Below are 13,752 nucleotides of genomic sequence, written 5' to 3'. Positions count from 1 at the left end.
TATGACTGGCCCAATATTTCTCTCATGACAGGATTATTTAAGTCTCAGTTTCTATACATTTACTTACAGTATTTGTGAGCTCAAACATTACCTTGACATATGCGTATTTAGATGGACAGGTAAGGCACCTGGTGATGGTGGATTGTCCTCAGTAGTATAATGTGTATCCTGTTCCTGCTGCATGCAGTTAAAAACCTCATCTTCTACTTGCTGGCAGGGCGAAATGCGAGTAGCTGTAGTGTAAATTTGTGAAGGAAGAGTACTGCTGGAATTGTCCGAGGAAACCCCGCGTGTTCTCTGGGCCCTGGAACATTTTTCTTCTGCTGACTTTCCAACACCTGATCTGTGAGGCTCCAGAAAATCCTCTGGATTTGTTTGTCTGGGCTGCCTTCCCGATTCATGCTCAGCACAGGCCTTAAGTTTGTCTCGATGGAGCACAGCTGTGACACTTGATGATTCAGGACGGGGCATCAGCATGGCGACTTTATTGTGGTAAATCTGATCACTGCTTTGACTCAGCACAGAAAGCCTTGTTCTGTCTGAGGTTCCCAATTCTTCCAAGGACTTCCCCCGACTTCTGGCAATCAAAACTTTTTCAGTCTCACTTGCAGCATTATCTCCCATGACAGACAATCTATGTTGGGTGCAAATATAAAAGTCAGTATCTCTTTCAAACATATATTAATTTGCAAATATGGAGTAATACTTTATTTAAAATGCACATTGTAAAATTAGAGGATCTGTAAAGCAATCCTTTCCAGAGACCAACATGAGCCATAATGACCAAATACCACCTCAATGCCACTTGAAAAAGCTTTCTCAGTCAAGTTATTCCACATCATTTGGAAGACTGAAATCAAAAATCATTCAAGGGTAAAAGCTGGGCAACAAAACTGCAAAGTGTATGAGCAACATCACGGTCACATTTTTATCTTCTTCCTCCTAATATAAAAAATATATAAAAATGATTTCTGCTTGTACACTGACAATGCATGCTGTGCGATACACACTCCTGAGCACTTCACAGTACTCATTACTGAGCCCTGCAACCTGGGAGATACGCACCCCTTAGCAGTGCACAATATGCACCCCTGAGCCCTGCACCCAGTGTGATACATGCCCCTAAACCCCACATCCTAAAATCTTTGCAATATGCACTTCTGAGCCCTGTACTCTGTCCATACATTATGCTGCACTTGCCTGTTGCCATAGGTGTGCGCACAGGATGTGCCAGGTTTGCCTGAGCACACCCTAATCACCCAGCACTGTGTTTGCTGCTCACTATCTTCACTTCTAAACACCCTGCGATCTGTATTTAGAAGTGACAGCTCCCATCTGAGTGGATGCACTGAAACCTCCCCACCATCCCTGGGCGCAGCTACTGTAATATAAAGGATTGGCAGGGGAAGCACCAATGGAGTCACTAGTGCCAGGCACCCATTGCCATGCAGTGATTGCCGACACGCACACCATCTCTCCCCGCCACCACTAAGCTCCTCCTCGGCTCTAGCCTGACGTATGACAGACCATGCGGAGGAGCTGAAGAGGAAGAAAAATATCCCATCCTGCACGGAGCCATGTTGTATCTGAGGCCTCTGCTTGGATGGGGATTAATTTTTTTTTAATAGTGGCATTTGTATCAAAAAGGGGGATGGGGATAGAGATGGCAGGGGAAGAGGAGCGATTGGGGGGAGGGGGGGGGATATGCTCCTTAACTCTGTACACTCCTGGACCCTGCACTCTGTACCTAGCGTGCGCCTGATCTCTGCACTCTGTACGTAACTTACTCCTGGACCCTGCACTTTCTACGTAATGTACGTGTGAACTCTGCATTCTGTACATAATGCACTCCTGAACCCCGCACTCTGTACATAACACACTCCTGAACGCTGCATATAACTGTATGTATAGCACACTCCTGAACTCTGCATTCTGTATGTAGTACACTCCTGATATTTATTTGCCCCTTTAAGATCCTCCCACTCAATTTTGCCACAGCAGCCATATGCTGCGGCATGCTCTTCTGCCACATGTGTGTTTTGGGTGCACACCCTAATGAAATTGTCTGTGTACACCTATGCATGTTGCTGCTCTCTCCTGGAGGAGTACCTGCACCTATTATCGAAGAAAAAAAAATCCCTGTACAAGATAAAATATATATATATCACACACATACATACACACACACACACACACACACACACACACACACGCATCTCTAAACTCAAATGAACCATTCTGCAAAGTTTTATCTTATCTGGCATTGTTTCAAGAATTCAACAATTGTGCTTGCCCAGAGTCCTCATATAAAGTACTACACTGACAGCACAAACTATTTTAAAGCGGAGCTCCACCCAAAAGGGGAAGTTCCGCTTTAAGGACTTGTTCCCTGCTCCTCTTGAACAATTTTGGGGGGGGGGAGTAGATACCCAGTTGACAGGTACCCATCTGCCACCTCTGTTCTGACCGCCTAGGCGGTCGGAAACAGAACTTCTCCTCCCTCCCCCCTGCAGTCTTCTGGGACACCGACAGGTCCCAGAAGACTGCATCCACCAATCATGATGCGCAGCGCGTCTCGCACATGCACAGTGGGCACTCAGCTGCGAGGCCGCAAGCTGTCACAGCTAGGTGCCCATAGTGAAGATACCGGGGACCAAAGATAGCGAGTGAGACTGACTGGGGTGAGCACACCGCTGGATCGTGGGGCAGGTGAGTGGCTGTTTTTTTAAAAGTTAGCAGCTACAGTTTTTTCACAGGTGACTAGAACTCCGCTTTAAAGCTAGTGCTTAAAACACCATTGTGCCACAGATCTCTGTATGTGAACATATATACTGTATACACACACACACTCATTCCTAAACTTAGGTTGGAACCTTTTACACAGGTCTGTCTCATTGGGCACACCTACGTTGAATAAATGTTCTGATCCTAGTCCTCAAAGTACTTAACAGCCTGTACAAAACAGCATGAATTGCCAAATCACATTCCCAACTACTCATCTCATCGCTTTCATGGCTGTAGGTCAGAAGGCACAGTCCAGCACAAACAGCAGGAGTGCCCTACAGTACAGATATTCTAGATAAGAGTGTATACTCAGATCAGTCCTGATCCATGTGAAGGCTGTCTTAATAATAAAATACAATTTGATAAATATTTGATTCAGAAATCTGTAATTACAGCCACAAAAATTTGATTTTAATATAACTACAAATAACTCATCACTTTTTGTGTAATCCTTTCGATTTTGACAAATACAAAAAAAAATAACCTCCTAAAATGAACCACATTCCAATTTCTCAAGATCTGCACCTCTGGTCCATGTATAATTTAGCCAGTCAAATAAAGATTATTAGATTAATACCATCCCAACCTTTCAGATCTGCCTTGCCCCCTTGTATATTTATAAAGTAATGACACCATTTTCTGAAGTGCTCCACAGAGAACAATGAACCATTCATAGTGGTCATAGTCCTTGGTGGGAACTGAGCAAACCATGTGCTGATATACAAGATCTGTCAATTCTATCAACCTTTTTCTGTCTTACTATACTACTTCTTTTTTATTCTTCTTCCTTTTTTCCATTCTCTTCTTTCAGTTTTATTTTGTTGTCTTGTAAGCTCATTTAAATACCATATCTATGTCTTGACAATAGTCATAGACCCCCTTTAGAATTGCACCCGTTTCATGTACCCATCACAGACAGGTACATGAATCTGTCCGTGTCTGCACTGAGGAAGGAGTGTCCACATTGTACACTTCTTCCTCACTCCCTCCATTCTTCCCCACCCACTGCGCCTGTCACACTGACAGTTGCATGACCGAGGATTTTTACTGGAGTGGAACTGAGAGCTAGTTCCCCATCATATCTGCTTTACTTTAGATCGATAGCTGCTATTCATTCCAATAGGGGCTTTCGAATCCACCCTCTGCAGCAATGCACTATTATACGTAAAGCAGACCCCATCAGGCGCTGCCAATCCAGTGACAAATTTCCCAAATATGCAAATTGCCACATATGGGTAATGACATCACCTGTATCCCCATTTACATTTATCTTTCATCTGGGGAATCTCCCAGCCAACAGTTAAATGGGGTCTGCTAAATGACACGATAATGAGAATAAAAAGGAGGGCACAGCCAAAATTTTTTCTACCAGAATGGGAATAGAGGGGAAATCTTCCAATGAGAAAACTTGTTCTCGTGACAACTAAGTGTGGATTTCCCCCTGCATTTGAAAGATACCCTATCACTCCCTGTTGCGTCCATAGGAAATGAAAGGAAATCTTCCTAATAAGACAAAGATGGCATAAAAAAGACAAAAAAAAACGTTCCCTGCTCTATCCAAAATAAAGAAAAAAGCTTTGCCTTTAGATATATTTTAAAAGTGGAACTAAACCATCCTATTCTTTACAGGAAGGATGCGGCCATCTTAGCCTTTGATCTGCAGTTGCCACGGTGATCCACATTGAATTACACCAGCCATTTGAGGGATTGATGACTCAGTTGAGAGCACAAGCAACTGTGACACTTAGTCATCTTCTATGTAACCATTTTGAAAAATGGTTAAATCGTTGGGTTTAGTTCCACTATAAACTTAAAGTGTTTGTTAGGCCCCTTTCACACTTGTACGACTTGTCGTACAACTTTGCAGTCCCAAGTTGTAGGACAAGTCGTTCCCCATGATTTCCAATGACTACCATTCATATTAGTAAAACTTCAAGTCGTGTCGACTTCAAAGTAGTCCCTGCACTACTTTGGTTTGCTTTAATGCAAGTTACACAGGCATTCCCTGAAATTGCGGCAAAAATCGCGACAAAATTGTGGCCGCAAAATCACGCGACTTTGAAGTCGCACAAGTGTGAAAGGGGCCTTTTTTAGCTGCATTCACACCTGAGCGTTTTCAGCTCATAAAGCGCCCGAAAAACCCCTGAAAAATGCCCAACAAGCAAAATCCCATTCATTTCAATGGCACCTGTTCACATCTGAGCGTTTTGTCACCTGAAGCAAAACGCCTGAAAAATGCCCTAAGCTCAAAAAAGAACATGAGCTTCTTTGGGGCATATTACAGGTGTTTTTCTGCCTTTTACATTGGTGACCTGAACAAAATCACGCTAAAAACGTGCGACTTTGAAACGCTCAGGTGTGAATGCAGTCTCAGGCCCCTTTCACACTTGTGTACCTTTAAAGTTGCACGATTTTGACAAGACAGTCGTACGACTGTGGATCTGACTTTGCCCTGCGAATTTAAGTCATTTAAGACTTCAATGAACAGGGATCTGACTTTGATCCCCAACAATACTAGGCACTGCCTGGTATGAAACTTCAGGGAGAACTCCATACACAATAAAAAAAAAAAAAAAAAAAAAAAAAAAAACACAGCATGGTTTCCCCCTCTCCAAGAACATACCAGGTCCTTCAGTCTGGCATGGGTTTTAAGGGGAACTCCCACGCCGAAAAAAACACCGCTCGGCAGGTCAGGAAAGGGGGTGGGGACGAGCGAGCACCCTCCCCTCCTTAACCGTACCAGGTCGCATGCCCTCAAAATGGGGGAGGTGGGTGCTTTGGGGCGGGGGGGGGGGGCTCTGTGCCCCCCCACCCCAAAGCACCTTGTCCCCATGTTGAAGGACAATGGGCTCTTCCCGACAACCCTGGCCATTGGTTGTCGGGGTCTGCAGGCGGGGGGCTTATTGGAATCTGGAAGCCCCCTTTAACAAGGAGGCTCCCAGATCCCTGCCCCCCACCCTATGTGAATGAGTAATCGGGTACATTGTACCCTTACCCATTCACCTAAAAAAAGTGTAAAAAATAAAACACAGTACACGTTTTTAAAGTAATTTATTAGGCAGCTCCGGGGGCTCTTCTGACTTCTCCCCTCTGCGGCTCTTCTGCCGCCTCCGCTGATGTCTTCTAGCCCTCTCTGGTTCTTCTCCCTCTGTCTTCTGCCAGGTCTTCTCCGCTATCTTCTCGCTCTTTTGCTGGGTCTTCTCCACTGTCTTCTCCCTCTGTTCTTCTTTCGATGTTGACTCGACGCTCTCTCCCGCTCTAATGCTGGGTGCACCACTACTTATATCGGCATGGGGCGGGGTCACCGGAGGTATGCCCCTTTTAACGTCATAGCCCAGGGCATGACATCGCCGCCCAGGGCATGATGGGTGGTGATGTCATAAGGGGCGGGCCTCCGGTGATCCCGCCCCATGCCAATATAAGTAGTGGCACATTGCGCACCCAGCATTAGAGCAGGAGAGAACGTTGAGTCAACATCAGAAGAAGAACAGAGGGAGAAGGCAGTGGAGAAGACCCAGCAAAAGAGTGAGAAGATAGCGGAGAAGATCTGGCAGAAGACAGTGGACAGGGGGAGAAGAACCAGCATCAGCGGAGTAGGCAGAAGAGCCGGAGAGGGGAGAAGAAGTTGGAAGAGACCCCAAAGCTGCCTAATAAATTACTTTAAAAACATGTGTACTGTGTTTTATTTTTAACACTTTTTTTTTTAGGTGAATGGGTAGGGCTACAATATACCCCATACTCATTCACATAGGGTGGGGGGGGGGGGGGCGAATCTGGGAGCCCCCTTGTTAAAGGGGGCTTCCAGATTCCAATAAGCCCCCTGCCCTCAGACCCCAACAACCAACGGCCAGGGTTGTCGGGAAGAGGCCCTTGTCCTCATCAACATGACAAGGTGCTTTGGGGTTGGGGGGCACAGTGCCCTCCCACCCCCAAAAGCACCCACCCCACATGTTGAGGGCATGAGGCCTGGTACGGGCCGGGGGTTGCTTGTCCCCACCCCCTTTCCTGACATGCTGGGCTGTGTGCTCGGATAAGGGTCTGGTATGGATTGTGGGGGGGACCCCATGTTGTTTTTTCAGCATGGGGGTTCCCCTTAAAAGCCATACCAGACTGAAGGGCCTGGTATGCTCTTGGAGGGGGAACCCATGCCGTTTTTCTTCTTTTTTATTTGGCGTGGAGTTCCCCTTCAAGATCATCAGAGCACAAGTCGCATACCAAAGTCGGATCCGTTAATACGGCGATCCGACTTCAGTGATATTCAATGGGCTGAAGTAGGATCAAAGCCAGACCAAAGTAGTGCAGGGACTACTGTGAAGTCGTACTAATATGAATGGTTGTCATTGGAAATCATGGGGAACGACTTGTCATGCTACTTTGCAGTCCCAAATCGTGGGACTAGTCGTGCAAGTGTGAAAGGTACATTTTTTTCTGCTATAGTTCATGCTGATATATAACACTAAGCTCCCCAGTGCATGTCATTCATAAAAAATATGCTGTATAATAGCTTATTTCAGAGCGCCGTTCGGCGCTCAGCTGACTGTCTGCTGGTCTAACCCGATGCGATAGCTGCAGGGGGGAGGTGCTGGTAAACCCCCGCTAACATCACCAGAGAGGAGGAGAGTAGGGGAGGAGACCGGTGGGCAGTCACGTGAGCGCTCTGAAGTAAGCTATTATACTTCATATTTTTATGAATGACATCCACTAGGGAGCTTAGCGTTATATATCAGCATGAACTATAGAAGAAAAACACTGTTATATTTAGAGCAGGTTAGGCAGATTGGGGAGCTGATAGGCAGAAAGGGAAGGAGGGAGGAGGACACAGCAGAGCAGGCTGCGGATGATGGAGGCATGTATTCTGACCACATTATCTTGGTCAGTTTACAAGGGGGGAGGGTACTGCCAGTCAGGATCAGCCAGGTATTTCAGGTATTACAGGGGGCCAGCACAAGCACTGGGCTGTATAACATGCTTTACAGAAACCGGATCGATATTTATTTTTTTGGGTTAACAAAAGCTTTAGGGGCTTGTTCACACCAGATGCTTTCAAGTGCATATTTTAAATGTATCCAGAACGTATGCACAATATAATAGTTTTATTTCTATTAATACTGTAAGGTATACAAAGCATTCTGAGTTTTTACTGTAGAAAGCCCTGCACTGACAACCTTCATGGTTACACCCTTGTTATGTACAGATACATATACACTGTTCATTTACTGTGAATGCTGGACAGGGGACAGAGCAGCATTGACAGGGAACTTGTGGCACCTACCGAGAGTGCAGTCAACATTGGATTTCTGAGACACTACATTTGCCGCAGACCTTGGGGCTGAGCAAGAGCAGGGAAAAATTGTAACAGAGAAAGTTAAAAAAAAAGGAATGGCAATAGTGGAAAAGTTATATGCAAAAAGGAGACATGGGGAGGGGAGACCACCAGAATAGGTGACATGCCATTGCACATGGGGATGCAAAATACACTGCATAGTTAGGTACATGTTTTGTTATGTGCATGGTTAGCAAGAGGGCAGACACAGGACATCATAGAAAGTCACATATCATTGCAACACTGTTATACATATACTCAAACCTGCTACAGCACTGTAGTGCATACCACCTGATGGCTCTTAGTGGTAAATATGAAACATAACAAATTTTATATATTTTCCCCACAGGTTAAAACAGGAGTTACAGAAAACACCTAAAGGTTTTTGTAAAAAAAAAAAAAAAAAAAAAAAAAGTTCAGTAAAGCTAAGGAAGACAAGTGTATGTGAAACAAATAATATTAACATAATAATAATGGTGAAGATAAAATCCGATCACATTTCAGGAGCTGATTATGCAATTATCCAAGAGGACGTGAGAAGAGGAGTTCACAAACTACTAATCTTGCAAAAACGACACTACACAAACTACTTTTTGTTTGTTATGGGAAATGACAAAGTAATTCTTAACGTTACTAGTTGATCCACTTTGTAACTATGGCAAGTTGTTAAAAAGTCTAGTGTAATATAATGGTTTAGGTAGTCTGTAAATATTTGGGCGTTTCCACTGAGCAGTCAGTAGATGGCGCTCCAAGACTTTAAATATTTCCCAGCTGGCTGTTGACATAAGTAATAAGAAATAAAATGAAGCGATGGAGATGTTGTACAACACAAAAATGAAGGTTTCTGACCATCAACTCAGTAATATCAGACCTTTGAGAAAGTATATTACAACAACATCCAACGCACAGTGAATATCTCATCAGCTCCTAAATGAAAAGGGCATGAGTAATCAAGAATACAATTCAAAGCTGGCCATATTCTTTCACTGAATATCACAGAGGATCCAACATTTCATTGTTTTAGCTACAGCACAACTTTGTTGTGCAACAATCTGTATTCTTGTACGAAAGACAGTTTACTTTAAATGTAAGTTTTGATCAAGCAATAAGGTAAAAAAGCCTTCTTTCTGCCTTTAGAACCACTTTAAGGAAAATGAACCACCTACAGAATTCTATAAGGAATATATTATCTATTAAAAGTTAACAAGAAACTCTGAAAAAAAGGCTTCTGGGAGATTAAGCAGTTCAGAGTTCAGAGCTTCTAGACTTCACTGGCTACATACCTGTTCCTGCTCATTAGTTGTAAACCCCTTCAGTATGCAGCTCCCCCCACCTGAGCCCGATCTTGATCCAGCGATGTGCACAAGAGGGGCTGCTGTCCCGGCTCATACAAAATAAATAATAAGTGACTGCGCTTAGGATCCTTACTAGGTATGCAGCCTCCCCTAATGTAGCTCCCCAAGGGGGTCTATAAGTATACGAGTGTAGTGAAAGGGGGTGATGGCGCTCCCTAGTTTGCGTATAGGTGGCCAGTTAGTGGTGTGTACGTGAAATGGTGTGATATACCAAAATAATGAATAAATAATAATATATGTGCAGACTGATATCACACCACAAATGAATATAGTGATCAAATATTCTCCAAGTACATAACCAGTGCTTAATAGTGATATACCAATCAGAAAATCAACAATAGCCCAATTAAGAAGTCAAAAATAACCACACAAAAAAGGCATACATAGACATGATTGTCTGCTGTGAGTGAAGTGAGCACTGAACAAGCCCACTTATACCGTGATTTTCACTGGTGTGGTTGATATGAAAAAGTGTCTAAAAGTGAACAAATGATAGTCCATATAATTAAATCTTCACTCGCAAGTAAATAGCTCACATGTGGTGGCTTAGGTGTTTGAAGAAACTTAGTAGATATATAAGAAATATACAAAAAAATTAATATATAGAAAGGAGTGTTCATAAATAAATATGCAGCTGGTAGTCTATATAATATGATTAAATCTATATTAAATCTAATATTTTAATATTTTGTTTGTATTTATTTTTATATTTATCAAGATACACAGTATAGAAAGGAATCCTGTATGTAGGATTTATATCGGATATGCAGGCTTGAGACTGGGTTTTTGGTAAATTATAAGCATCAATATGCCCATTATACTTGGCACTAGCTGCCATGTATAAACAGAACGCAGAGGTTTACTAGGTAATATCCGCATTGCAACATTATAACATATTACTTAACAGGAGACCCTCAGGTCCTGTATAGAATACCATAATTCCGTTAATGTTACATGTGTTTCATCAATGTATATAAACTGCTTGCCGAGAGCCTGCCATGGCGTCCATTTAAATCATGTAGTATAATTCAGTGCATGTTTGCTATCCCCCACTGAGCCATCATTGCGGACACAGCACTGTAATGGTTTTCAAAACCCCGCCCCTTCCTATATTGTGATTGGCCACCCCGGGATTGGGGGACGGGACAGACATGGCGGCTCTCCCATTTAATGCCGTGGTGCGTGGCGTGCTGGCATCGTCGCTGAGGATGTCTATGACGAAACGCGTACGACGGCACCACGCACGATACATCATTTCCTGGGTTAGTTGCAGGTGGAACGCAGCGCGGTGCTGCTGTCTCCAATGCAGGTTACCAGCGTTCGCTGCACTAATAGGCTTATAAACTCACCACTAGCCGGCTATTATCATATCACAGCCTGGTGGGCGGCCCTCTGGTGATATTTACTAGCCTTTCCAGGACTATTTCTAAACTTTTTTAATTTTTAATACTTTAATACATTTTTTTGTATCCAGTTGTTGTTTATATAATTAAATTTTTTAATAAAAGAATTAATTTACTACACTATGGAAGCCCACATCTCTTTTCCTCTATGAGGAACCTACTACAGATCATACCACATAGTACCTGGAGAAAGGAAGGATATCCTAGGCACCAGAACGATTCGGGTGGTGGAGCGACCGCAGTGGTTACAACTACAAGCGTATTACCCCTGTGGGGGTGAGTGGATCCGGTGAGTAGGGACCCTGGAGGGGGGAGCACAAAGTCACAAGAGGATTTTCTGAAAACACCTAAAGTCACCATTTTTGTGCTACTCATTCTGAGTGAAGATTTAATCATTATATGGACTACCAGCTGCACATTTACATAGTTACATAGTTAGTAAGGTTGAATAAAGACACCAGTCCATCCAGTTCAACCTGAGTGAGTGTGGGTGCATGTCTACAATCATCCCTATTTTTATTTAAGGTACCCATATAGTGCTGCCAATTCACGCAGCACTCTGCATTGTACACCCACATCGGTTCCTACCCTCAAGGAGCCCACAATCCAAGATCCCCAACTTACATTCATATACTAGGGCCAATTTTTGAACAGAAGCCAATTAACCTACCAGCATGTCTTTGGAGTGTGGGAGGAAACCGGAGTACCCGGAGGAAACCCACACAGGCACAGGGAGAACATGCAAACTCCAGGCAGATAGTGTCATGGTTGGGATTCGAACCAGCGACCCTTTTTACTGCTAGGTGAGAGTGCTACCCACTACACCACTGTGCTGCCACAAATTTATTTATGAACACTCCTTTCTATATATATATATATATATATATATATATATATATATATATATATATATATATATATATATATATATATATATATATATATATATATATATTAATTTTTGTATATTTCTTATATATCTACTAAGTTTCTTCACAAACACCTAAGCCACCACATGTGAGCTATTTACTTGCGAGTGAAGATTTAATTATATGGACTATCATTTGTTTATTCACTTTTAGACACTTTTTCATATCAACCACACCAGTGAAAATCACGGTATAAGTGGGCTTGTTCAGTGCTCACTTCACTCACAGCAGACAATCATGTCTATGTATGCTTTTTTTGTGTGGTTATTTTTGACTTCTTAATTGGGTTATTGTTGATTTTCTGATTGGTATATCACTATTAAGCACTGGTTATTTACTTGGAGCATATTTGATCACTATATTCATTTGTGGTGTGATATCAGTCTGCACATATATTATTTATTCATTATTTTGGTATATCACACCATTTCACGTACACACCACTAACTGGCCACCTATACGCAAACTAGGGAGCGCCATCACCCCCTTTCACTACACTCGTATGCTGTCCCGGCTCAGCCTTCTCATTGGCTCAGAGACAACAGTGGGGAGGGAGTGGGGGCGGGGCTAAGCCCTGTTCTGTGTGTCTTATGGACAGAGAAGGGCTTGGGAGCAAGCGCGCACAAGTGCCCCCAGAGCAAGTGACTTGCTCTGGGGGCACTTGGCAGGGGGGGAGGAGAGCCAGCGGGGGACCTGAGAAGAGAAGGATCGGGACTGCTCTGTGCAAAACCACTACACAGGGCATGTAAGTATAACATGTTTGTTATTTAACAAAAAAATGAAGCCTTTAACATCACTTTAAGATGGCTATAGATAGATCAAAATTTAGCCTGTTCAGTGTGTGGCTGTCCCGGTTTGACAGAAGTCAATTTTTAGATCGCTCTATCCCACTGTCAGAATACAATGTCCCTGGAGGGGGACAAGCTGGGAAAGGACAGTCACTACTGCTAGCGGCTATACCAGCCGATAGCTATAATCAAAAGTAAAATCCGGCAGGCTGATTTACCCAAGTTGATCGATTGATCAACTTGGTACAATCAACAAGAAAAGACAGCCAAACACTCCCAGTGCTCACTGGTCTTCACCAGAGGGAAATCCAACTAATTGTCACATCGCATACACAGTCCAATGCCCGGTAGATGCAGCCCTCTTCAGATGGGGAGATCCTATGTGGAACTAAAAAAACAAAGAAGGGGAAGGCACAAATCCCTAGTGCATTATCCGAGTAAAAACTGAATTTATAATGAAAAGCAACCAATAAAATGCATACTCGCAAAAGGTGCACAAGTATACAACATGGATGCATGAGGTAGAAAATCCAAGTGTTTCTGCGACCTCACATAAGCAGGCTAACTCGTTTCGGGGCACACTCCTTCAGAGCTGTGCTAACCAGCACAACCAAATGCCTCGTGTGCACCGGAAGTATACTTGTGCACCTTTGTGAGTATGCATTTTATTGGTTGCTTTTCATATTAAATTCAGTTTTTACTCGGATAACGCACTAGGGGTTTGCGCCTTCCCCTTCTTTGTTTTGTAACTTGGTACATTCTGCCTGCCCATACATGATTCAAACCTTTTATGGCCTGCCTAAGTCAGTAAGGTCAACTCCCATATCTTCATCCTCACAAGTTTCAACATCTTACACTGTTTAAATATGAACATTGTATCTTGATGTAGATCTGTTTGAACATTCATTTTTCTGGGTTTATGGATCCATGTTGCTTACCTGTTTTTGGAAACATTGCCATTATTTTGTAGTGCTGATGTTGAGAGAGCCAGGTGTCCAACAGAGTTCTAAAGAAAAGCAAAAAACAAATATTGGTCAATTTCTAGAGTGGTTTTACTGACAACAGAACATGTAGCAGTCTCTGCAAATCATTTTTTTTCTTACCACAGGGAGTGAGAACAATAGTATACGTATGCCCAGCCAATCAAAGTACATGTCAGTGCTCTTTGCA

General features: G+C 43.2%; 1 protein-coding gene across 3 annotated transcripts in view; it reads right to left on the bottom strand.

Annotated features, from left to right (window-relative positions):
* The window catches only part of SHROOM1 (shroom family member 1), a 158,541-nt gene that overhangs the window by 35,860 nt on the left and 108,929 nt on the right, over nucleotides 1-13,752 (bottom strand). For all 3 annotated transcript variants that reach the window (XM_073620663.1, XM_073620664.1, XM_073620662.1), the window contains 2 exons: nucleotides 13,521-13,588; nucleotides 92-634 (listed from right to left, as the gene is read on the bottom strand). In XM_073620663.1, the coding sequence (XP_073476764.1) occupies nucleotides 92-634; nucleotides 13,521-13,588 (611 nt within the window). The remainder of the gene's footprint in view (nucleotides 1-91; nucleotides 635-13,520; nucleotides 13,589-13,752) is intronic.

The sequence above is a fragment of the Aquarana catesbeiana genome, linkage group LG03, assembly GCF_042186555.1.
Source record: "Aquarana catesbeiana isolate 2022-GZ linkage group LG03, ASM4218655v1, whole genome shotgun sequence".
NCBI lineage: Eukaryota > Metazoa > Chordata > Amphibia > Anura > Ranidae > Aquarana > Aquarana catesbeiana.
This window is presented reverse-complemented; position numbering and strand designations above follow the sequence as displayed.